The sequence below is a fragment of the Molothrus ater genome, chromosome 10 (genome assembly GCF_012460135.2).
Source record: "Molothrus ater isolate BHLD 08-10-18 breed brown headed cowbird chromosome 10, BPBGC_Mater_1.1, whole genome shotgun sequence".
Lineage (NCBI taxonomy): Eukaryota > Metazoa > Chordata > Aves > Passeriformes > Icteridae > Molothrus > Molothrus ater.
The window spans coordinates 6,363,564-6,389,544 of record NC_050487.2 but is presented as its reverse complement, the minus strand read 5'-3'; the positions used below and the strand labels follow the sequence as shown (position 1 = coordinate 6,389,544).

At 43.4% G+C, this 25,981-nt stretch overlaps 1 protein-coding gene across 1 annotated transcript in view; it reads left to right on the top strand.

The window, feature by feature from the left end:
- Positions 1-24,774, top strand: part of STAG1 (stromal antigen 1) — a 154,075-nt gene extending 129,301 nt beyond the window's left edge. Inside the window, exons 22-34 of the mRNA XM_036389252.2 lie at positions 203-283; positions 4,930-5,022; positions 7,569-7,743; positions 8,518-8,657; positions 10,282-10,383; positions 11,919-12,067; positions 13,074-13,202; positions 16,558-16,763; positions 18,911-19,082; positions 20,125-20,235; positions 21,009-21,123; positions 22,391-22,471; positions 22,552-24,774. Coding sequence (XP_036245145.1) covers positions 203-283; positions 4,930-5,022; positions 7,569-7,743; positions 8,518-8,657; positions 10,282-10,383; positions 11,919-12,067; positions 13,074-13,202; positions 16,558-16,763; positions 18,911-19,082; positions 20,125-20,235; positions 21,009-21,123; positions 22,391-22,471; positions 22,552-22,575 — 1,578 coding nt within the window. The 3' untranslated portion in view covers positions 22,576-24,774. The remainder of the gene's footprint in view (positions 1-202; positions 284-4,929; positions 5,023-7,568; positions 7,744-8,517; positions 8,658-10,281; positions 10,384-11,918; positions 12,068-13,073; positions 13,203-16,557; positions 16,764-18,910; positions 19,083-20,124; positions 20,236-21,008; positions 21,124-22,390; positions 22,472-22,551) is intronic.
- Positions 24,775-25,981: the final 1,207 nt, after the last annotated feature.

Genomic DNA, 25,981 nt, shown 5'->3' with positions numbered 1-25,981 from the left:
ACACAGTATTTTTTTACTTCTAGTAGGCTGATTTCTTATTGCACCAAGCCAACCAAGGGAAAACTTGATACCCTTGAAAATAAAAAGTGCTGAGAGCTGCTCCTGTCTTTTCAGCACAGAATGCCTGATAGATTTTCCATACACTTCCTGCTGTGCCTGCTGTTGGCAGCGTGCTGAGATTCTGTGTGTTCTTGTGTTACAGATTGTTGTCCAGGCACTGCAGTGCTCCCACTACTCTATTCTATGGCAGCTGGTGAAAATCACTGAGGGCTCCCCTTCCAAAGTAAGTGGCCATTTGATCAAACAGATTTTACTGACAGGACACAACTTCCCTACAAAGGTGTTACACCTGATTTCTTTGTAACTTCCATTCTTGCCATCGTTTGTTGTCATTTATAACATATAAAATGTTGATGTTCAGATTTGTTCCGTGTTTCGGGATCTATTTAACATCATGCATATGTCTAAGCAATGTAAATAGTTTTTATCAGGATTTTATAGCAGCTGATTATTATATTTTTATTGCTGAGGATAATTAACACACTTTATTGTGAGGGCTGCAGTTTGCATGGCTGATAAGGAATGTTGACATGAACAGTTGTGAGCAATACTGTTGATCTGTAGACCACAGATACCTTAATCTTGATGTGATAAGTTTCTTTGCTTACTCTCTAATTACAGCCTTTATGTTGCAATAGAAATGGCAGGCACAGGAAGTAACAATTGCTATTAAAAAGAAAATGCACACAAAGTATGGTCAGGACAAGGTGACATGTGACTTTTCCAGGACCTTTCCTTAGCTCTTTTCTCAGTCAGAGGCCAGCATCCTGTTTTTTCAGAGCTTATTCAAAAATAATACATCAAATTAAAATGACATGAAAACTGAAGTAATAATTGTACTTCTCCATCAGCATCAGAAAGGTAAAGGTGTTATACTGAAGTGCTACAAGACCTCCAAAGGGTCACTCCAGAATGGCCATGCCAAATAGAAGTCAGTTTGGCTTTGCCCCATGAAAACCATAATTAGTGTCACCTAGAGAACTCTTACCAATTTCTTGTTTGGGGTTTCACCCCAGTCTCTACAAAATTAGTTTTGTGCATGCTTAGTCCCAGGGAAGCCCAGCATTAGTGCCCTGCAGCTCTTCAGAGTGGCAGCCAAGAGACAACCACAGACCTGCTGTGGCTGGAGCATTTTGCTATCAAACTTCCCATTCTAGTTTGTTCACTGTGAAAATAGATCTGATCTGCACTGTATCTGGCATTTCATCCATTGGGAAACCATTTTGCCCATGGCTGGTTTATAAGTCATTATTTAGGCTTGGAAATTGGTAGACATTAAAGGGCACCTTTTTCTACCTAAACTCATAAGGTTTAGGTAGACAAAGGCATTAACAGAAGCATCTCAGAATTAAAAGCATTTATTTCATGGGTGTTTTTGAAGTATTCAGGCTTTTACAGCAACATTTCTGGCACAGCAGTTTAACATGTAGGTCCCTGCAGGTTTCTAGGGCCACTTTGCTGTTTCTAGAATGGTCTCAGGGCAGAGAGGGGTGATGATGTGTAGCCTCACCTGGCATCTTTAGTAGACCAATGGATATAGCTGCCAGAAGTAGAGAGGCTTTTGGGCTCACAAGCCTTTCAGGTTTGAGATTAAAAACAGAAGATTACAAAGCAAAAGAGCAGCTGAAAGCAATTGCTTGGTTTCTGTTTAGATACAAATCAGGTAAACTCTGACAGGGAAGGAAAAGGTCCTTGGTACCTGTAGAGGAGAGGAGAGGCAGCCACAGAGTTAGGAGGAGAATTAGTGGGGAAGGAGGATAAAAGATGAAAATGGAGAGAAGAGAATTTATAATATGTCATAAAACTAATCTTAAGTCTTTATTTTTCTATATCCTGTAGATTTATGAATTTTTGTTCCCAGGCTCATGTTCCAAAGATGATCTTTTAGCTTTCCCTTGAACTGTCAGGCTGAGAGATCAGAGATGAAGGGATTGATTTGTAAGAAATGTTCCTCTGCTGCCAGCTGGGTCATTTGTGTGACCTCATGCTGGCAGTAGTAGCTGCTCTGTTTCACCTCATGAGGTCCCGTTTAGGCAGTCAATGCACAGGATGAAGTACATGAACATTTTGGAGTTATAAGTACAGGAATAAAAGATGAAAACAAGTACAAGTATCTTGGCAAGTTTTACATTTGTTGTTTCATGTGTGCTTTGCATCCATCAGGTGCACCTTTTATTGCAGGGAGTTTGCAGGTGGGATGGGGAATTCTGGCAAGGTTTCCTTCAAAGTGAATTTTTTGGCTGCAGTTCAGAATTGCTTGGTAATTTTTGTATCTTGTATTGATTCTGTGGTGGAGTCATACTTGACAACCACAGGCATACAGTGGGAACAGAGTCATTTTGGAATGAAATTATTTTTTGTCTGGTGTTCAAATGGCATCCAAAATACAGCTCTGTCCTGAGAGAGCTGCCCTTGTTTGGGAGCTGTCCTGGGCAGTATGGCCAAGCCAAGGCACATTGATTGCTGTGTGAGGGATACCTCATATTCCAGCTGCTGGGCATGTGCTGGATCATGGCTCTCTACCTGATCCAGCTGGTTTGGACTGAAGCCTCCATGTGTGACAGGGAAAAACTCAACTCTTGTGGTTTAAATCTAATTAGGATCAAGTCAGCTCATTGATTTATTAACAGCACATAATTGACCTACAGCCAGTGCCACACAGCTCCAGGATAACTATCAGCTCTACAGAATACAGGACCAGAATATTGGACACTTCTGTAATGTTAATGAACACCTACAAATTCCAAACTTGCCCTTCAGCTAGTCACAGGTTACTGAAGTCTCCTCCCCAAGATACACACAAAGAGCTCTTGTTTCTCCAGGCTGTTACCAGCCCCTCACTGTTCAATATCATTTGTAAATAGAACCAAAGGGAGTATCTTTGATACATTCTTATCAGCATAAAAATGAATCAAACACATTTTAGCAGGAGGGTGATAATGATTATTCAAATTATTAAGAAAGTCCAAATTCTCTGCCCAACAATAAAGATTTTACCAGTTAAATACAGCAGCGAGCTGGGGCAGAGTTATTTTGAAACGCTTCTTCAAGCTAGCCTGTGGAGAGGAGGGTGTCCTGTGGATAAAATCTGAGAGTTCAATTGCAGAGCTGTGGCCCCATGGTTTTGCCTAACAGAATGATTAAATCGTTTCATATCAGCTTTTCTGCTGAAGGCAGATCAGGTACTCACACCTCAACAGCCTGGGCTGTGCACCCCAGAATGCTCAAAGACTTGAAAATCTAATTTTTTTTTTTTTCTCATTTTCTCTGTTGAAAAAAAATTCCCATTCTTCAGTAGTCTGGGGATTTCTCCATGCTCAGAAGAGTTCCAGATGGCTCCATGGCACTGTTCAGCTGGGCTTTCTCCTGCTATGTCTAACTTTGCAATATGAATCTCTATCATGCTATGCTGTCAGGAGAGAGGGTAATAAATACCATGTACCTGCTTGTTGGTCACTCTGACAGAAAGAAAAATGGGAGACACACTCATTCCCTTTTTAACCTGTATGTAGGTTTTTTCACAGGTTTTAGTTTCTGTGTTGAATTCATGAACATCTAAATGGAAGGCAATTGCAATAGAAAGTAGAAAGCAGGAAGGTGATTGTAATCCCAGTGCTTAAAGGGGTAAATCAGGTGATTGTGTAACAGTGAACTGATAAGCCTGGCATGAGTCCTGGGTAGAGTCTTGGAGTGAGGGATAGAGAACACAATTGGTTCGAGGCTGAAGGGCCAACAGCTAAGATTGGAAGAAATGCATCAATTTCTTATTGACAAGATTGCCTTTTTGACTGAGAAGAAAATCAGTTGAAACACCAGTGTCTCTAAGACATTAATACCACACTGCATTTTAGGTGCATGTTTGGATTTAATGGAACTCATATTCAGTAGCTCAAAATTGATCCATATATTAAAGAAAAATTGTAGGTGAGCAATCCTTGCACAATGGAATAGTTTCTGATGCATTCTGGCAGAGATCTATTCTCTCCTAATAAAAGGGTCATTTTTATCAGTCATCTGGGAAGGCCCTGAAAATGGGGATGATATAGATCAATTAGTAAACAAAACACAATTTAAAATTTTTGAAAAGAAGCATCTTAATGCTGCCAAATGGAAGGTTTATATTCAGGAAAAAAAGAGGGGTGATTAATGGCAAGTTGTGGATTAGAACAGCAGAACTGTCTTGCAGATTCTGTAATGGCAGGGTAATGCAGTGGCACCATGGCTGCATCATCAGAGAAAAACTGCTCAGGAATAGACCTTGAGTGTCCATATCAGCAAGTCCCACTCACTCCATTGGAAGTGATGAGAAATTCAGAGCTTTGGGAACACTCTGGGTGCTGGGCACACTGGCAGTCCTGTGTTGTGCTGTGAACCAGCACTGGGAGAACATATGGACCACAAAAAGGCTCTGCAGTAAACACAGAACGACGAGAGCTCGTGGCAGGAAGCACAAGAGAAGCTAAAACCAGAACTGAGACACATGGGCTGAACAGCATCAGTAAAACATTTCAGCAAGGAAAACATTGCATGGGCTTCGTGGAGGTTCTTCACATTGCTTGGAGGTTGTTCTGCAGGACATTGCCTCTTGAGAGGGCTGTCCTGGGGGAAGGTCTGCAGAGCAGGGCCCAGCCATCCTGCTATGAATTCATCTCATTTCATTTAATTTGGGGTTCCTCTTTTCTTCTTGGTGATTGGTTCATCATCACTGTAAAACCAAGGGACTGTTTCTCTGTGTGTTCTTTTTGAATAGCTTATTTCTTTCACAGCTTTTTGTAGAATGTATGAAATTGCCACCATTTCTTTATTTTGCTTCCTCTGAGAAACTTCTTACTAATTTTTATATGCTTTCTTTTTTAATCTTTATTCCAGGAGGACTTGTTGGTATTGAGGAAAACTGTGAAATCCTTCCTGGCTGTCTGCCAGCAGTGTCTATCAAATGTCAACACTCCAGTCAAAGAACAGGTAAAGGAAAAGTCTGACTTTTATAACTGTGAGTATTAAATTGTAGTAAAACTCAAGACAACACTACATCAAACTTAAGGTAAAATAATCTGTGCTGCTGTCTAAATAAACCTGAACAAGCAGCCCAGAAGAGCAGCTGTGTTAACAGAACTTCCAAAGCACAGGTTATGACAAGTTAACTTTTCATTAACAGTGAGTAAGGATTACCTGGATGCTCAGGCTCATTTCCAGCCCTCGTGACTTCAGGCATCCAACGCAGTCACCTCAGATGAGAGACTTTTCCTGCAGACACTGCATTAAAAGGCACCTGGCATTTCTGTTTAAAAGGCAATAGGCACTGCTGGAGGGTGACTGAGACCTCAAATGGGCTGAATATTTTGGGATTTTTTCCCATTGAATCAAAGGGTTTGTTGAAATAATTAAATCTGTCTCTGCAGGACACAGTAGGTGGTTTGTTAGCTGAGGTTATGTGAATATACACTGATTTATGTCAATGACATTTGTCTACAAATGGCATTTCTATCAGACCTCCCCAGATTTTGCAGAGTGTAACTAATAACTGGCCTGAGTTTTTTGCCTGTGGTATTTAGAAGATAATACTTCTTAAAAGACACTTTTATTTCTTTGAAAGATAGCTCTGCTTAGCATTTACTCTCTGTTCTTCAGGTTGCTAAATATAAACATTAAATGCTCAGAGATGTCAGAAGATTATGTAGTTCTAAAAGACTAGTGTGTCATTGGCTTCCAGCAGATTTTACTTTAGTAATTGTTTTTTAATATTCAGAGTAGTTACTCCTGGCATATTATATTAATATTGTATAATGTGAAAATATCTTCTAGCTCCATGCAAATACCTCCCTTCCAGCTCGAGCTAGACCTGCCATCCTTCCTGCCTCAGCAAATGGCAAATGTTCCTTCCCATCCCTGCAGTGGGTTTGTTCTTGAGGTGTATAAACATGGGTTTGTTCTCTTCTTGCCAGTGGCCACAATGGTTTTTTCATTGATAATTTAAACTTTCTTTAGAAGCTACTTTGCAGTTCCCAGTTGTGGGGAAGTTTTCAAGCCTCAACCGGGCAAACCCACACCCAGGCAGGCCCAGAGAGAGCAAGCGTCGTGGGCAGAGTAGCTGGAGACTCCAGTGACCCATTCCAGCTGACTCTTCTATGATTTGCTTTTGTTTTCTTCCTTAAAAAGTATATTTCTCTGAGTGCAGGACTGCTGCTTATTGCTTTTGTTTTACTGGATTTTTTTTTTGAGAATTATGTGCAAATTGTCTCCCTACCATACTTGATCCTTGCTCCAGACATTCTTTCCAGACAAAGTTGATGTCCATATCAAAGGAAGGAAAAATGTATGAAGTATTTAGAGAAACAAGACTGAAACATTTCAACTTTTCCATGAGTGTTTGAGGGAAATAAATATCCTGTGACTGAGCCCACTGCATCCTTTATATTGGACAGAATTGAGCACCAGCAGTGCATTACTCATCTGCTCTTTTTCAGAGGTCTGCATTAGGAAGAGCTTCAGTTCTATTGAGTATCAGGGGAGTTTAGAGCAGGTGAGATCATCACTGGAATGAATCACAGCCTTTTGGATCAAAGGGAGAAAAATCCCAAATAGCAACATCTGTTCCTAAGGTCTCAACAGAACATAGTTTACAAGGATTTGCATCTGTTCTTGCCTGAGTGTAGCTCATTCAGATTTTATAACATACTTCCAGAAATAAGGGAGCCACTAGGAAGTTCAGCATTTACAGATTTTATTTTGGAAATTTGTAAAATTTTCTATTGTAAAAATAGAGAAGCTATGAATAAAAAGGCTTTGGGAAGGTGCTGAATGTGATCAAATGGGCTGTGAGACACCAGCAGAAGCCATGTGGGGGCAAACAGTGTTATTGCCATGCAGGAATGAGCCCTTGGAAGGAAGGAAGGTAGGGGCAGCTGCCTTCTTTCCTGTCTCATGTAATGAGGTATAATAGTAATGAGCATAAATCATGGACAATTCTGCCCAGGTTGGCTTTTGTCTGGATTTGAAAACTGTGCAGACAAACTTGGTTCTTTTTTTGCAAGAGCTTTTGATGAAATCCTGCAAAAATTTCCTTGCTGTGGCTGTTTGTCTGTATTTTTGGGGTCTGACAGTGACTCAGCTTGAATTTTCCCTCGGTGTTGTTCATGTTTTTACTTGTTTGATTTTTTTGACTGTTTATCAAAAGGGGTGTGCTGTCTTTACAACAAGTTTTGCTGCAGGCCTTGGATCAGAGGTAGATTTAGAGTTCTTTCCTAGAGAAGAAATGGAAGTTTAATATGGGTCATGTGGGACATGGAGAAGGCAATAACCACAGTTCCTGACCTAGGAACCAAGGGCACAGCATTCCAAAGCAGAGGAAACTATAATGGAATACTTTCCACAGCACATAAACAGCTCCACCTGAGAACAGTTTAAGCAGCTGTTTAATAGTAGCAGGGGATATCTGGAAATTAGGTCAATGGTACCTTATGTTTGCCTTTCTTGACTTTTCACTGCATTCATTCTCTTCTGCCTTGCAGGCTTTCATGCTGCTCTGTGATCTCCTGATGATTTTTAGTCACCAGCTGATGACGGGAGGTCGGGAAGGGCTCCAGCCTTTGGTGTTCAATCCAGACTCAGGCCTCCAGTCAGAACTTCTCAGTTTTGTCATGGATCATGTGTTTATTGACCAAGATGATGAAAATCAGAGCATGGGTATGTTTAGCTTTTTTTTCATACCAGACACAGAAGAAAGGAGAAAATAGAATTTTCTGATCAGTTTGTTCAGATGTTTTCAGAAGTATTCCTACTTTATTTTTGGAAGGTCACTACTCTGAAATTTCTTATACAAGTTGTGGAATATGCTTTTATGTATAATAACTATATTTAAGATTTTATCTTTGTAGTTTATTTTTCATTCACAGAGTAAATAGGGACTTAATGTTTATAGCATTTAAGTCCCTATTGCATAGGAACTTAATATTTATGGCATTGCTATTCAATATTAATGCTTCTTACAACTGGATTTTACTTCCTGTTGTTCAGAGCATTGATTTCACATCTGAAAATCTAAGGCATGCAGAAGTACTGGTGCTTCTGATTTTTCTTTTGTTAAATATTTATAGCTTGGTCATATTAATGGAGCCTCTGTGAATGTCCTGTGTTTGAGAAGTTAAGCAAGAGCATTCAGCAAGAGTTCACTGTGGCCTTTCACAGGCTATAGGAAATAAATGACTCAGTTTGATGTGGACTATATCCAGGATCTCCTGAGGATTATGGAGAACAGCCTTGGTCACTGGTGTGTCATGTTCCTAAACTTCCCTGGAAGTTTCCAAGTAGGCAGGACTCAAGACTTACCACCTTTCATTTTAGCTTCTTCTCCAACAATCCTTCTTGCTTCAAGAATTGATTTTTTTCTAAAAGCTCCCCTTTGATAATGTTGTTTTAGAACTTAACAGTTACTTACAAAGATTCTGATGATGCTTTCAGAGGGAGATGAAGAAGATGAAGCCAACAAAATAGAAGCTTTACATAAGAGAAGAAACCTTCTGGCTGCCTTTAGCAAGCTGATAATTTATGACATTGTGGACATGCATGCAGCAGCAGATATCTTCAAACACTATATGAAGGTACAGGCCCTGCATCCTCCTGCCCTGACTGAGCCCAGTCTGCAGTGTTAGGGCTTCTGCCAGCCCTGCCAGGGATGTGTTACAGCCCAAACACTCCTGAAAGCTTTTTCAGCTTTATTTGATCCTGTGTGGTACTTTCTCCTTTCTACACAACACCTGGCACTGAGCAGCAGCGAGCTCTGACCTCACCCTCCTTGGAGCACATGTGCTTTGTTTAGGGCAGCACCTAAAGCTGCTCCTGAGGTGCTGAGCATTTCCAGAGAGGCTCCACTCTACAGAGAGTTTCTTCCCCTGCTCCTCAGATCCATCTCTAGAATCCCCAGGAAGTTTTACCTGTTCCATGCCATGTTTCACTGTCAGTGTCCCAGGCTTGGTGCTTGCCCTGAGGCAGCAGGGTTCTTGTCAGAGGAGGTTGCTTTAAACAGGACAGCAGGAACAAAAAGCTCTGTGTGGTTGTGCTGTAAGTGGGTCTGTGGTGACTGAGTGTCTTCTCAGCTTTGGCTGCTTCCCCAGAGCTTTTAGGCCCAGTGGGGGTCAGAAGGACCTGAGCTCCTGCTGCCCCTGTGCATGGGGGTTCACCTGCCAGAACAGGCACATCAGTCCTGCCACTGACCCCTCAGGTGCTGTCCCACCTGTCCCTGCAGGGGATTGTCATCACAGAGGTGACAATCCAGCAGATCCTTTATTCTAGACACTGTTTGAGATGTTGATGTGAAACATAAACGGTTTAACTTGAAATTCTCCTGTTCATCAGGCACACACAGCACAGTAAAGTTCCCAGGACACACGGTAGCCATCAGTCAGGGTTAGTCTTGCTTAGGGGTTGTTTGCCAGAGTGGGAGTTTGAAACTGGAGCTGTCACCATCGGGGTGAGTTCCCTCCCTGCTGCTCTAGGTTGGGCTTCTCCTCTCCCCACACCCCTCCTTTTCTTAAGACTGGGGGAGAGGGAGAGAAATTTAATTTAAATTAGTACCAAAGAAGTCAAAAGCAGTATTTTAGAGGGAATGAAAATAAGTGACTGCAAATGTAGAACATCAGTGAGGCTGAAAGAATACTGTTGGACAAAAAACTTATCTCAACTTGGAATTTGTAATGATAATACAGCTTTTCTACCCAGATGGGCAGCACCACTGTGGCTTTCAGCAACCTTTCTGTTAACAGAAAGAGAAGCAGCACTCCATGCTGAATCATTCCTTACTCCACTTTTTGGCTTTAGTGAATTCCTTTCCCCCCAGTGTACAAGGAGCACAAACCTCTGTGCTGGTGTCTGTTCACACCTGCTTCTTAGGGGTGTTGGATCAATGTCATGTTGTTGCTTGGAATTGGCAGCCATGGGTCACCTTCATCAAGTGCTTAGTTTGGGGCAGGAAATGCTCTTTTGTTTGGTTTTCAACATGTTTGTTACAAAAAATAATAAACACAGAAGTTCTCTACCTTATCACAGAGCTGGGTTTAAATTTTGATACTGAAACGTTGCCCCTGCTCACACCAAAAATCTGGATTTGAGCAACTGCTGCCTTTTCAAATCAAGAATTACAAGTAATCTTTCTCTTGGGAAATCTGTAAGAAATTGCATAAGAAATTTGATTTAAAGTTTTTGATTTTTTTTCACATTTGTTCTTAGTACTACAATGACTACGGAGATATCATTAAGGAAACCCTGAGCAAAACCAGGCAAATTGATAAAATCCAGTGTGCAAAGACACTCATTCTCAGTTTGCAACAGGTAAGAGCATTGATTTTTTGGTTAGAAATGCCTCATTGCAAAAAGCCCTGGCCAGGATTTCCTCTGACACACTTTACAGGGAAGCAGAAATGCTGCACTTCCTTAGGACATTTTCTTCATTTTCCTGCTCCCCAGTTCAGGCTGTCACTGCCTCTGTGTCTCAGTAATCTCTGTCTCCATAGGCCCACACTGGCAAAGCTTGGGCAGGTAAAAATGGAAGGGAAGGAGAGAAGAGCCTTGGAGGCAGTTTGGTCCAAGCTGATTCATGGCATTTTTTATTGATCCTGAGTCAACAAGAAGAATTAGGATGGCTTTTTCTTCTTAGCATTTGCTGAAGTAATGCATCTTCCTTATACTTTGTCTAAATATTGATGAATTTTTCAAATTTCAAGCTAATTAAGTCTTCCAATACTGTTAGACATGTTTTTTCCCAGAAAAATTCTCTTTACATCACCCATAAATTACTGCCTGGTGATGAAATCTATCAAGCAAACAGCACAAAGTGCACTAAATACCACTTAGGCCCTTGAAGTACCAGCTATAGCCATTGCACAGAGAAATTACTTCTGCTAATTAGATGCTTTCAAATGAGCTGGACCTCCCAAAATCCCTTCCTAAGGGATTTGCTGTAGCAATCTGGAAGCTGAGAGAGATCTGTGCAAACCTGAGAAAAACAGATGTACTTCCAGAAGAATCAGGGAGTGTCAAAGCAGCCCATGTCTGTAAAACTTGGAGAGGAGGAAGCAGCTGCCACAGATCAGTCAGGCTGACAAAATTCCATGAAAAAAGCAATGAGAGGAGCTCTTTGCAAGTGCCTCAGTGACAGGTAGCAACCAGTGTGGATTTGTCAAGAAGGAATCCTGTCCAATTAAGCTGCTGTCATTAATTACATGGTAACAGGGCTTGTGGAGATGAGAGAAACAGTGGCTGTAATGGAGCCTGATTTAATATCCTCACTGGCACTGGATTAATATCCTCACTGGCACTGGTTTAATATCCTCACTGGCACTGGTTTAATATCCTCACTGGCACTGCTCTCAGCATCCAGTGAGAGATGGGGTGTAAATGGCAGTGCCAGGAGAGGTGGAACTGGCTGGAAAAGCATCAAGCACTTCAATACTGCGCTGGGAGAGCCTTGGAGGCAGCAGTGCTGGGCAAAGAGGCACTGAGGTTACAGTGGAGGAGCTGCAGTTTGGATGCCCAAATTCAGAGCACCACCAGGTCTGATGGGTGATGGAGGTGCTTAAGGGAACAGCACGAGAATGCAGGACCTTCTTGATGAGTTGGGAGAATGATGGATGGAATTCAGGGAGGGTGGGTGCAGAATTCCACCAAAATGACTCCACACAAGTACAAGATGGGGACAGCTGGCAAACAGCAGAGGGACAGAAGAAAATCTGGCAGGTGACAGGGACTCCGTTATGTCTCAGTCATCACAAAGGCCATTCTCAGATGGAGCAGGTTTAGAACCCAAGTCTTTCTCAATAAAAGAGTTTCCCAGCTCACAGGTGTCAACCTCTGAACTCTCTCTGCAGCTGTTCAATGAGCTTGTTCAGGAGCAAGGTCCCAACCTGGACAGGACATCTGCCCACGTCAGTGGCATTAAGGAGCTGGCCCGGCGGTTTGCCCTCACTTTTGGCTTGGATCAGATCAAGACAAGAGAAGCTGTGGCCACACTACACAAGTGAGTGGTGGTAAATAAACTAGATTTTTACACTACTTCAGATTAAAACTCTTGTTCAGCATTCCTTTCTCAGGATACATAATCTCAGCAGGCAATGGAATAATTATATATTTTTTTCTGCTTAATTGGAGGGGTCTACATGTATGTAGGTAGAAAGGAAACAAACTAGCTGCTACATAATTATTTATTGAAATTAATTGGCATGGTTATGTTTATCTCCAGTGGGTTATGTGTAACAACTGAGGATGGTTCTTTGTTCCACACCACTGTGGATTCTGGAGGAACCAAGGGCTGTTATGAAAAGATTCTCTGAAAATATTTTGGAAATCTTTTAAAGTGGACTGAAAATTTTTATGTAACTGCTGCATAGAAAAGCATGGAAAGGTTCTGCTAAATTTAAATTATGACTTTGTCATGCCATAAAAAAGTTCAAATGCTAAGGTTTGGTGTCCCAGAGACTCAGTCCTTGAGACCGAGATCAGCACCAGGTGAGGATGCACCAGGCACTGTCCTCAGGCAGGCAGGAGTCAGGGACACTTGTGCCTTGCTGGGTGAGGGAAGGGACAGTGATCTCTGCAGTCACAGGTGACAGAGCAGAACCGAGCGTGTCCCTGCTCTGGGCTCTCAGGTCTCTGCTCTGGCTGCAGAGGTTGGCTCCTCTTTGATCTGACACATTGCATGGAGCTCCTGCCCTGGGCTGCTCTGCCCAGTTCCCTCCCTGGGCAAGTTCCCTCTGACAGGGACTGGCCACGTGCTTATCTGAGGGTAAATCCACAAATCCACAGGGAGCTCTGCATTCCCCTTGGTCCAAAAGCTGCTGCTTGCTGCTAATGGGGAATTACATTGTGATGGGACCTGAGGATTCAAACAGCTTCATGACAGCTCAGATTTAGGGCAACTTGTTTGAGTGTTGGGTTGGGCTTTTTTTTCTGCTTTTTTGGGTTTTGGGGTTTTTTTGATGTTTTTGTTGCAAATGTCTGAACATGTTAATATTTCTGTACTGTAGAGATGGCATAGAGTTTGCCTTCAAGTACCAGAATCAGAAAGGACAAGACTATCCACCTCCTAACCTTGCTTTCCTGGAAGTGCTCAGTGAATTTTCTTCCAAACTCCTGCGACAGGACAAAAAGACTGTGTAAGTAATGCTGTGTTTTCTTCCCTGGGCTCTGTTAATCCCTGCACTGTGGGTTCCAGCTCTTTCCTTTGAGGTCTCTACAATCTAACCAGGCTGCAGAAAGTCCCTGAGACATTTCACATACATACTTACTCATCTTTTTGTGTTTTAAAGTAATAAAACTAAATGGGAAAAGAAAAATCAGACCCGCTAATGAGATGAGTTTGAGACCTCCCAAAACAATGTTATTGAAAATTTCTCATGGGATATTGAAAATAAAAAGTCTTTTTTTTTTGCTAGAAGAAAAGAAATTACACATTAGCAGTGCAGGGAATTTACAGGTTGTCACCACTGCAGAAACACATTTCTGTCTTTATTTACAGAAATTGTAAACCTATATTTGTTGTTTCTTTTAATATATTGGAAGGACTCCAGTGAAACATCAGCCAAGCACTATGTGCCCAGTGTGAAACTAAATTCACTGAATAACTTTATGACCAGTTTAGAAGTGCAGTTGCCAGATCTGTTGATTTATGGCTATAGGTGCCTTTCAAGTCAGTTCTGTGACCCCACTGAGTGTTAGTCAAAAATCAGCTGGAATGGCCTCAACTGACTCTTTCTGTCAGACCTTGCTGTGAAGGTTTGACAGATGTTTTTCTGTGAAGACATTTCTTTTAAAGGACTTTTCTATTAGGGTTAACAGCTGTGAACATTACAGCTTTATCTGTGCAGTAAAAAATGCAGCTTGGTTAATTTTGTATAATTTTTAATGTGTACACACTTGAAACAATTTCACTTTTTCGTTGTATCAATAATTTCTCAAGTCAGTGAACACTGTAGGACAAACAGTTAAAGGAGCTAGGGAATGGGATGATCCAGTTAGGCTGGCTTGGCACTCCATTTGTGCATCTCCATTGTTATATCCTGGAATCTTGTCAGCCTCTATCCTCTTGCTCAGGACAGGACTTAAGGATAAAAGGATTTTATGGCTTGTCTTCTTAGCTGAGCTGTAGGTTCTCCACGTGGTGGTCAAAGTGCCACTGGCCTGTTTCCTGTTGAATTTAGTGAAGTGTAGCCTTTCAGCAGAGTCATCCCTTCCACAAGTTTCCAGTGTCTGACATTTAAAGTTACATCATACTGCCCCTGACAGCTTCTGTTCACCTGAGCTTTGAGTGAAATTCAGTTCTTGGGGATATTCTGTTCCTTCACCTTCCATGTTGCCATTTAAATTCTTTCTCAAAGGTTCCCCTGCGCACATGCACAACCAGTGGCTGCTCCTGCAGGAGTATAAGGATTGCTGTGGTGGACTATCTATACCTGAGCTATTGACCTCAGCTCAATCTGGTGATCATGAAAAGAAATAGGTCCTGATCTGTGCCAGCCTGCTGTGTTGGGATGAGTTCAGCCCTGCCCCAGACCCCACGGGCTGTGGTGACCATGAGAAGGGTCAGCACAATTTGCTGACATGTAAGGATTCTGTGGAGGTGGCTCCACTCCTGCCCAGAGTGCTCCACTGACAGGACAGGAGGGGGATGCTGAATTTCCCCTTTTCTCCTCCAATCCATAGGGACCTCTCCCCCACCACAGGGGCTGCCTGTGTGCAGGAAGGTCCATGACCACCATCTGCTGGAGAAGTCTCATGTTCAGCATCACTTCCCTCCCTCCCTGCCCAGAGGCCCTCCCCAGCCTCAGCAAAGGACTCTTGGCTGCAGCCAGAAGTGCTCTGGAGCCCTCACACTCTCAGGAACACGTGGCTGCCTGCCTGCCCAGGTTCTCCAGCTTGGCTTCTCTGCCTCAACCCCCAAATCATCCACCTGAGGCTCTGCAGGTGTCAGGGCACTGTCCAGGACACCCTTCCTGACAGGCTGCAGCACACACTGCTATTCCACAGGGCTTCTGCTTCCTTCTGCTGGGCTGCTGGCCTTTTCCTCTGGGCCTGGAAAAGGGAGAAGCTTCCAGTTTGGGAGTGATGCAGCCACACTGATTTAATTTAGTTTCCCTAGCCTGTTAATCTGGCTACTCATTTTATAGTAACCTTCAGAAGTGGTGATAGCCATTTATGGATTTATTCAAATCTATGGATTTCACATAAAACTGTTAATGTAAGGTGCCAGACTCATACAGCTGCAGAAAAAGAATTTGTACTAACACTCTGTTACAAACCCATTAAGGCAGATAGAGGCAGGGAAATCCTGAGGAACTAATGTAGGACAGAACAGAGGAGATTGTCCTTGGAGGCACTTATTTCCATTTATTTCTCTCAAAGACACAGTTGGCTGAGACGGAACACTGACTTGTGGGTGTCAGCTGAGGTAGAGCCTCGGCATGGGTGAAGTCCACTGAGCTCAGAGTTGATAGGAAGTGCCAGTGTGAAGCTCCCCCAAAATGCTGAGCACAAGATGTCTCGAGTTTGGCATCCAGGCAGTAAAGAGCTCCCAAGTGGTGTTGTTTTCCTCCTTCACAATTTGGCCATAAACATGCAATCTGGTTCTCTAAATACAAACTGGAGGTAGAAAAACTTCTTACTTTCCAAGACTCTTCTGCAGGTAGATTCTCTGAAGCCATGAATCACTCGAGTGGCACAGTTGGGTACTGTAAAATAGAGAATGCACTAAGACTTTACCATTGCTGCCAGGTTTGGGAGTTATACACATGGAAAAGGGAAGGAGGAAGCATTGACAATATTCAATAAAAGAGTAGACAGGAACCTGCTGTTTCTTGAACAAAGTTATGCCATTCACTGAATAAAAAACTGATGTGATGTCACCCTCCCATGAGCACTGTGGCTCCTGGGCCTGTTCTGGAGCTGGGCTGGGTAACAACTCCGAGCTGCCATGAGCTAACAGAGGAAACCTCTGCCTTTCCATGTGGAATGTGTGGAGTTGACTCCCACTGCTGGCAACCTGGTAAGGTGGTGTTAAAGGAAATTGTGACTGAGGGGTGCAGGAAGTGATGCTGAAGTACCTGAGTTCTCTTACCAAACTTCTGAATGTTTGGCTCTGCAGCCAAACTCATTAGAATCACATTTATGTAGATTTGCATGTTCATTTTAGAGATTACTTCTGATTCCATAATTAAATAATCAATGGAAAAACAGTTCCTATGCCCTCCAGACAGGAGGGAGTTGTTGGCTCCTCCTTTCAGTTAACATGTGTGCACTGGACTTTCCATGGCAGTGGAGCAGGTGTTCAGACTTTTTATGGAAAAATAAATGCCTGCATTTGATGAACCCATTTCTCTTGTTCCAGGATGCCAAAGGACATCCTGCATCCTTGCAGCAGTGGCTCTGATGCAGCCTGGCTGCTGACACAGCGGCCACATCCAGGTGTCTGTGGGGAGATTGCTGCCCTCTGTAGCCCCTGTGTTTCCTTTCCAGGCACACCTACTTGGAGAAGTTCCTGACAGAGCAGATGATGGAGAGAAGAGAGGACGTGTGGCTGCCGCTGATCTCGTACCGGAACTCGCTGGTGACGGGCGGCGAGGACGACAGGATGTCTGTGAACAGCGGCAGCAGCAGCAGCAAGGCCTCCTCCGTGAGGAACAAGAAGGGCCGACCCCCCCTCCACAAAAAGAGAGTGGAAGGTTTGTGAGGGCACAGGGCTTTGGCATGCTGGACACTCAGGAGAGGGGGCTCTACCAGTTCATGCAGAAATACCTGATATGTTCTGGATGTGGCAGAACAAGGCATCTGTTCTGCTGGTTCTGTCAGGCCTGGACGGGTCTTTAATGGAAATACCAACTCAGCCCCCTGCTCTTGCTTGTCTTGACCAAAATTGGCAATCAGAACTGTTAAAAGCTGTTACTGCTGGTGTTTGTGGAGTTACCTGCTCTTTCTCACTCCTGGACTGCTGGATTTCTGCCTGTGGTTCCCTCTGGGAAATTGTTAATTCTCAGGGATTTGGAGCAGATTCCAGGCAGAAATTCTGAGAACAGATCTCTGTTGTTGCATGGCCATTGGGGACACTAAAAAGACACCATATTTGTTTAAAATCGTACTGATACCTAGTGTTGTCTGCATTTACTCTTTCTGGGACCTCAGATGTGTTCATCAGGAATCTGGCTGTGATAGCAAATTTCTTACAAGGCTGCATCTGTTCCTGGTCAGTCTGTGTGCTGTAGTGTGGACTTTTGTGAATACTAATTTGCTGTTCCACTATACAGTAGATCTGAGTGAGATCTTAAACTTCAGGGGTTTTCCAAGTTCAGTATCTATGACAGTAATCCCTCAGTAAGGAATATGGTGCCCATTTGCCTGAATATACAGCAATTTCCCATAATATTCCTCAGAAGTTTGCCCATACAGCCAGGTCCACTGCAGCTCATGGTGAGCAGTCCCTGCACCAGGTCCTTCTCACCAGGTCCTTCTCAGCCAGCCTCCAGTGTAGGTACATCAAATACTGGCTCCTTTCTTCAGGCACTGTTTTTCTTCTTTCAGGACGCCAAGATTTTCACTGAATTCAGCCACTGAGGTTTCTTTCTTTCCTCTTGTTGCCATTTTCATTCTATTCTCTTGTATTTTACCAATATCTTATTTTTTTTACCCTGGGCTGTGTAGTAGCATCTTTGTCTCCCAGTAAGGCAAATCTCAGGCTTAAGATGCAGTTTTTAGGCTTTCCTTATCTCATACTCTTTTGTGTCACCCCCTTTCAGTGGTCAGGAGAAGGGAGAATTGATTTCCAACACTTTCCATCTGAGAATCTCCTTTTTTTGTTTTTGTTTCTTTAATTTCCACTCTAAAGGATCTAACAGGAGAAAGGTCACTGCAGAAATTACTGTGGTATCAAAGGACCATATCCATCCCCTCTGGTTCCTTTCTCACCTAGATCCAGCACAGACTGGCTTGGAGAACATTCCCTTTTGCTTCTGAGAGGAAATGTGCTCTGTGACATTTCTTCAAGATGCCTTAAGGAAATCAATAGTTTGTTTTTGTTTTTTTAAATCCCTAACATAAAAATGATTGAAAAGTAAAATTGAGAATAAATAGGCAGCTTCTTAGACAACATTTATACCTAAAGGGTAATAAAAGGCAATGGAAGAGTGAACAGATCCATGGAGATCCCCATCTACTTTTCTCACCACACATTTCCTGCTAGTAAATCTGTGATCTCATCATCTCTGTTGTCATCTCCTGTCTTTCACTCCAGCAACTGAATTCATTTCTGTGTTTCTCTGGCTGCAAGCTTCCTGCTCTAATCCATTCTCAAGTCCTCCCTCTTCCCTCCTCTCTGCTTTGCTCCCTTCCCAACATAAGCACAGGATCCCAGCTAGACCATCAGTCATCTTCATCTCATTTTTATTGCTAAGTGTCCCCTCCCTGCTCCACTCCAGTGGTTCTGACAGTTCTAAAGATCTGGAGTACCAGATTTTGGGGTTTGTGCTCCACCTTGTCTTAGTGTTTAACTGTATCTTGGTTGCATGAGATTAACAGTCTCCAATTGTAAACTCAGGAATTGGGAATTACCTTGCTTGTTTATGTTCAGGATACCCAGCAGCTGAGGCTGTGCTGAAGTATGACTTTGTTTGCAATGTGGTTTGTGTTTGTTCACTTTAAATTGTTGTTATTGCTGGGAATAGAGGCTAGTAATACTTTAAATAACAGAATCTAAGATTAGAACTGAAAATCTTACAATCCCAAGCATTTATCCAGGTGATCCCTCAGTGCACACTTGTTTGAATGCTGCCCTGCATGTGGTCAGAACTGAGCAGTGATTTCAGTGCTCTCTCTCTAGATGAGAGCCTGGAAGGCTCCTGGCTGAATAGGAATGAGAACATCCATACTCCAGGGACACTGCAGACACCTCAGCTCACCTCCACTGTCCTGAGAGAGAACACCAGACAAATGGGAGAGCAGATCCAGGAGCATGAGTCGGAGCAGGGATCTGAACAGGATTTTTTACACAAGTAAGTCTTGCAATGTCAGCATCAGGTACAGTCAGCCAGGCAAAGGAATTGCTTGTGGTTTACAGTGATACTGTTAGCCTGTGGCTCCAGAGATGCAGTGGTGATTTGCAAAGCCACCTGGAAATGCCTTGACTACAGCTCAGCAATACTTGGATTGTCCTCAGGTCCCAGAAAAATATGTTGTAATAGAATAATAGTAGAAATTCCTTATGTTAAAACTCTCCCATAGCACAGCCATGCAATTCTGGTCAAATCATCCTAGTGCTTGTGTCCCAGACTGGGTGGAATTGTTTCTTTGGAAGACCTGTAAGTATTCCTTTCACCCTGCCTGATATCAGAGTTAAGGTTCTCCAGACACCCTGACTGATATATTCTAAATTTCCAGCTGCTGAGGTAGTAATTCCTGATTTGAGGTAATTGCCCTAAATGATATATTCTTTTTGTCCCTTTGCTCCCATTTTATCACCTCCATCTACAGGGAAAACATTGGTTATTTTCTGTCAGTGGGTGTTGGCAGCAGGTGCTGCCAGGATGCAGCAGGTGAGCACAGGCTGCCTGTGGGTCACAGGCTGCTGGTGGCATCAGCAGTGCAGCCTGGAAGGTATTTACACATGGGTGAGGTACTGGCCCTTAAGTTGATCAGGGTATTTGTGTAAAAATCATTTTTGTCAGTTACTAATTTGGATCCATTCTTGCTCATATTTTGCCTCATCTGACACAGTGAAGTACTATTGAATAACAACAAACTTTAGAGGTGTTATTATTTAGATCCCGCTCCAGGTGCCTGCCTCTAATGAAGGAGCAATGTCAGTGTTTCCATACCTGCTTTTATTGCAACAGTTAATTGATTTTTTTGTGCACAAACAGTGAGAGGAGACAGACTGTGGAAGGGAATCCAGAAGATGTGTACAATGGTGGATGGGATTTAATTATCCTAATCTGAAGCAGGGCCAGACACAGAACTTGGAGACAGAAACAGCCCCAGAATAGGCAGCTCAGAACTGTTACTGCTGTGGGTTCTAACTTACTCCCTGTGTGTCAGTCCCCAGATGCAGATCTCGTGGCTGGGCCAGCAGAAGCTGGAGGATCTCAATCGAAAGGACAGGACAGGAATGAACTACATGAAAGGCAGAAGTGGCGTAAGGCACGCAGTGTAAGTGCTCACAGGCTGCTGCCCTCAGCAGCACCATGTGCACACCACCACAGTGAAATGTTACCTTTCCTGCTGTGGCCAGTGGTTTCTGTGCCATTTCACCCTTGTGGTGAGGGCAGAGGGACAGTTTGTAGTGCTGGGATGGATCCAGCCCAGCACTGCCATTCTCTGACTGTGGCCAGACACCAGGCCCAGTGAGGGTGCAGTTCCCCATTCCTCAGAGGGTTCCATGGTTTGTGTGCTGTGTGAATTCCCTGTGAGCTCTGCCCACGAGCCAGTTCCTGTGGCTGTGCTCTCCATCCTTTTTTGCAAAGGTGTCCCCCTGTGCAGTCATGGAGAGAACACATGTGGGTGAACACTGGGGCACCACATGCTCTGTGCTGATCGAGTCCTTCAGCACAGGGGCTGGAATCCTTACAGCCTTTGGAACTGGGCTTGAAGGCACTGCTGGGGTCCCAGGGCTTTACCAGTGATCCTGGCAAAGGATCATTCCTCCTTGGTAAAAGGGCAGGCAAACACAAGAGGAGTTACTGCCCTGTAACCACTTCAATTGCTGGTCATAGTGCTGTCAGTGGGACTTGCTGCTTCAGCCTGGGCCAGGGTTTGGGGAGGGGAGTTTATGTGTGATTTTCCTCTGTTTGATATTCCAGAGAGTCAGTTGGCTTTGCCCTCAGCATCAGCATTAAATGATAGGATTTGAGCATTCTTTTTAATAACAAAGATCAGGGCTGGGAAGTTTTTCTGCCTGGAAATGACTCTCTCTCTTTAATCAGACGAGGTCTAATGGAAGATGACGCTGAGCCCATCTTTGAAGATGTAATGATGTCCTCACGAGGCCAGCTAGAAGACATGAATGAAGAATTTGAGGACACAATGGTCATTGATCTGGTCAGTTAATCTTATCAATGGCAAGTTTAAAACAGCTGAAAGCTAATTTAAAAGGAATTTTAGAAGTGTAAACAAAAATTTCCAAGATTTTGAGTCTGGCCTCCGGTTGTCTGAATGTTAAGAGTGGAAATTATGTGAGCACTTCCACTGGGCTCAAGCCTGCAGCTGGAGGCTCTGGGGTTTGTTCCAGAGCCACACAAGGAGCATTGCTTAGTGCTTCTTCTTCCCAAGATTGTGTTCTTGGGCAGCTTTTGGCAGCAGCAGCATCACACACCTCAGACTTGTCAGGCCACAAGGATCAGGTTATGAGTTCCAGGCTGTGCTGACAAGGCTCTTTATTGCGTCCACGATGTGTCAGACTGGCACAGCCAAGGGGTCCCTCTCCTTCCCTTTCCTGGTTAGTTTGATTTTGAGGAGGTGGGCTGGGCAGGGGATCCTTACTTGAGGTCTCAGTAGGTCACAGCCAGAGGGAGCACAGACGCTGGCGTGTGGGTGGGAGCTCCTTAAACAGGAGTTGCTCCCAAACAGGTCCCATCATCAATGGCAGCCTCAGTCCCTTCCAGTTCTGTGCTGACTGCTGGGAGAAGTTCCTTGCAGCACTTACAGCTTTAACTGGCCTCCCCTCTGGAATGACTCCTCCCTTGTAAAATGGGATAAAGGAGCAGTTTGCTCTACACACCTCACCATTTTTATGCCTGTTTCTCCTTTCACATCTAAACAGCAAGCCCTAGGTTATATTAGGACTGGGCTACAGTGTCTTGTGAAAGGCTGCTGCATACTGAGGTTATTGCCAGCACTCATGTAATTACCAAGTAAGTAACATGCAAGGAAAGGAAGGAATTGATCAAGCCAGTGAGGCTCACACTCTTGTGCTCATGGGGAAGGACACCACAAATTATTTAAGCCTCAGAAATATTTCAGTAAGTTCTCTACCCTTTCTGTTGATAAATCCATTTTTAACCATGTCAGAGTTCAAGTTTTGCTATGAACTTGAAGCATGAAGAGAGTTAAGAGGGAGTTTCTGTGCAGTCTGGCCTAGAGTCCCAATACAGAAACATCCTTAAGTCACAAGAACCTTGGGCAAGTCTTTAACTATGAGCACAGAGTTAGAATTCGAGTCCATCATCTTTTACCCCATTCTTCCAATAACGTGTTTGCCCCAGAGGTTTTGTGGCACAGGGGGAAGGCGGGGGCAGGCACAGGGGGCCTGTGGCGGGCAGGGCTCCGTGTGCCCCGCGCTGTTCCAAGTCCCTCCCGTGTGTTGCAGCCACCGTCGCGGAACCGGCGCGAGCGCGCGGAGCTGCGGCCGGACTTCTTCGACTCGGCGGCGATCATCGAGGACGATTCAGTAAGGGCCGGCTCCTTCTGCTTCTGTGAGCCCCGCTCGTGTCCCACCCCCAGTAACCGCTGTCTTTTCCCCCTTTGCAGGGATTTGGCATGCCCATGTTCTGAAGTCTGGCGAAGACCTTTTACAAACTTGGAACTCTATTGTTTAGAGCTAGAGGCCTATATACTGTGATAGCTTGTATGAAAACCACATTTTTGATGTGATACGGTTTGATTTTTAACCAAATGATTGAGGTCAACCCCTTGGTGTAGTGACGGAGAGAAGAGGAGCTTCTTAATGACACACGGGAATGTTGGCCAATCCAGTCACCTCAGAAGGGCTGACCTAAAAAATCATTTGTATCCCTGTTCTTGACTGTCCTAATACGGATTTTTTTTTTTTCTGGATGAGGAGGAAGTTTTAAATTGTTAAGACAGCTGTCAAAATAAACACTGTTCTACATATGTTTTCTGAAAACAACATTGAGTGAAAACAGAACTTTTTTAACTTTATTTTTCTGCTGTACAATTTAAAACGGTTTTAACATTTGCCTTTTTATGTTTTCAAAGCTAGCCATTTTTATTAAACCTATGCCTATCAGCCACTGACTAGCAAGGCTGCTGTAAGCAGGTCGTTCTGGCTACGGAAAAGTGTTTTGGAACACACTGGATTTGATTAACATTATGGTACGCTTATGTCCTCTCATAGGCATGGAGAAGAACACTCTCAGAGAAGAGGTTAGAATTCTAATGACGTGCATCTCTGCCAAAAAATTTCAGATTCTGATATGATAAACCCAGATTTTATACTCTTGAGAAGATTTATTTTTATTTATAATGGGACATAAAGTAAGAGATGTCCATGAAGCCACTTTTCCAACAGATGCTGTGTAACATTCATTTTATATAGCACATGGGGACACAAAACCAGTAAATTTTCTATTGGTACTTGCTCTGTGCATTTTTAGCAACTTATACCAGCAAATAAAGTATTCTCAGTAAAACACACAAATGGTTCTCAAGTAATCACTTTGCTGTTTTTACTACCTACTTCAAGCCTGCCAACACAAGGTACATAAACAGCAACTTTCCTATTAAAAAAAAATAGTTCAAGGGTGGGGGAAAGGATCACTTTAGCATACTAAAAGTAATTTTAACTGTACCATAAAACAGAGTCTACTTTCCATGCCGTAAATACCCTTTTCCGCTATTTTTGTAAATTAATTTTGCCAGTTAGAAGTACTGTATGTGCTGCATAGAAATTTGTGCTTAGATGGTGAAGTTCTTAAGCTTACAATGGACTACAGCTACATTTTCAGTGTTAACTGTGCATATTGAGAGTAATTCTTTGGAAAAAAATATGATTTTTCAAAAAAGCTAAAAACATCAAAAAAAATTCCAAAAAAACCCCAAAACATTCTCAGCTAATTCATTGTACTAAGATATTTTTCAATGTCTTCAATAATTTGGAATTTCATTATGCTTCGATTTTATGACTCGATGTAGTAGCTGCTCCTTACCCAGCCTGGCCTGGCACCAGCAGTGCTGGCCCTCCACAGCTGCAGATCTCCAACAATTGGCCCCAAAAGCTTCATCTTTCTGCACTCAGTAGCAGTTGGGATACAAAGCAGACTGACCCACTTGGAGCACAGCAGTTTCAGAGGTGCTTTGGTTTTAGCAACTGCAGAATAATCACGGAGCCTTTTCTGTTTCAAGCTTACTGGACACCAGCCCAACCCCTCAGTGCCCAGCGTGGGCAGGGAAAGAGCCCAAATTCACCCAGCCCAGCACTCACCCAGCTGAGCTCGGCTCTCACAACACGCGCAGTTCTCACACCCGGTTGCCAAAAATGTTTGACCAGGTAATTCAGCCATTCCTTAGTGTGGGTTGGGGATCTATTAATCCAAGAAGTAGCTGGAACTTTATAAACCCTGTTACCTCCCTCTGTGCACCCCCACGGCCTGGGGGCAGGAATGGCTGCAGGACCTGTCCCAGGATCACTCTGTGAGCATGGTGGCACAACAGATGCTGCCCACTTTGAGTCAGAGTCTCAGACAAACCTTGTGCTTCACAGTCCTCTGTGTGGAAAACTGATTCCTAATTTAACATTGTAGAATACTGTATAACAAACATTTATTATCATGGTACCTGCAATGGGTCTCCAGTTCAGTTTGCAGTCAATAGGTTTTTGTATTATGAGTGTCTCCTTGATTGGTTTTGCTAGTAATTCTGTAAATTGTACATTTACAATATGAGGTTTTTTTTTCCTTTTGTACAATTTAAAACTGATGCTTCACCTTTCATTTAATAAACTATTCAAAATCATGAGTATGATGAGCACCCTCTTCACTATAGTTTTCTTTTAAGTGCTTGTTTGGACCATCACATTTTGTCATCCCATGTAGTAGTAGGAATTCAAGGAATTATTAAAGGCAAAACTGACAGGTAGCTTTCATGTAGTCCAGGCTTCACAACCAGACCTGTACCCCACTCCCTTACCCACTCAGCCTCAAGAGTGATGGAAACCCTCTCTGGGCTTCTTTCTCCCCTCCACCATCATGTGGTTTGGTTGGGGGGGTAGAGGGGTGGTGAATGTGGGATTGCTGTAAATCTGGGAAGGCCCCACACCAGATGCAAGAGCTGCACTGCTAAAACTTACAATTTCTTGAAATGCCACAAGGTTGGAGAAGACTTTCTCTCTTCTGCCCTATACGTCTGAAGTGACCTGGAGTCTGTGGGAAGAAACTGCCATGGGAAAGGCTTCAAAGTTCTAACAACCAGCTGGGCTAAATGGAGTTTCACAGATTCCTGAAACAAAATGTCCATGTTACTCCCATGTCTCAGGGAGCAAGTGCTATTTTTGTCCAACCCAAGAAAGATTTCATCTCTATAGTGCTAAAGAAAACTGACTGCTTTATCACCTGGCCCACTTCCTAAGGAAAAATCACTGGAGTCATGAAAAGGAACAAGATGCAGCTGCTGAGGCACAGGGATGAAAGCTCAGTCTCCAATTGTGTGTAAGTTATGGCAACTCCTGCACTGAGGAACCCAGTAAGTAACTTGCCTTGCTGCTAAGTTCAAGGGCTACACATTATTTAAGGGATTTTATTTTGTACCTCTTGTTTTTTTTTAGGTGACTGGACTTCAAGGGAATTCTCAGAAGCCTCGTCAGAAGAGTTTTCAAGCCTGTTTCCAGCATGCCCTGGTAGAGCACCTGCCTGTTTGGAAATGGAGAGGATCTAAAAGCCCAATTCTTGTGCTGGCAAGGGATGGGAGAGAGGCTGGAGTCTGTAGCAATACTGAGGTTAGGAAACAACTAACAAAGCTGTACTTTCCTCTTTATGACAAGGGAGTTCTCATGGATTGTCTCCTTCTGACTCTGGGCAAGCTGAAGAAGCTGTGTATGTATCCCTTCAACTATCACAGCTTCTGCCTCTAAACCTGCTTTACCTTTGGAAATCTTGGGCATTATAAACCCTTACAGTTTTCTCACAGTTAACTAGGAGCTCCCACCATGGCCATGACACCCACC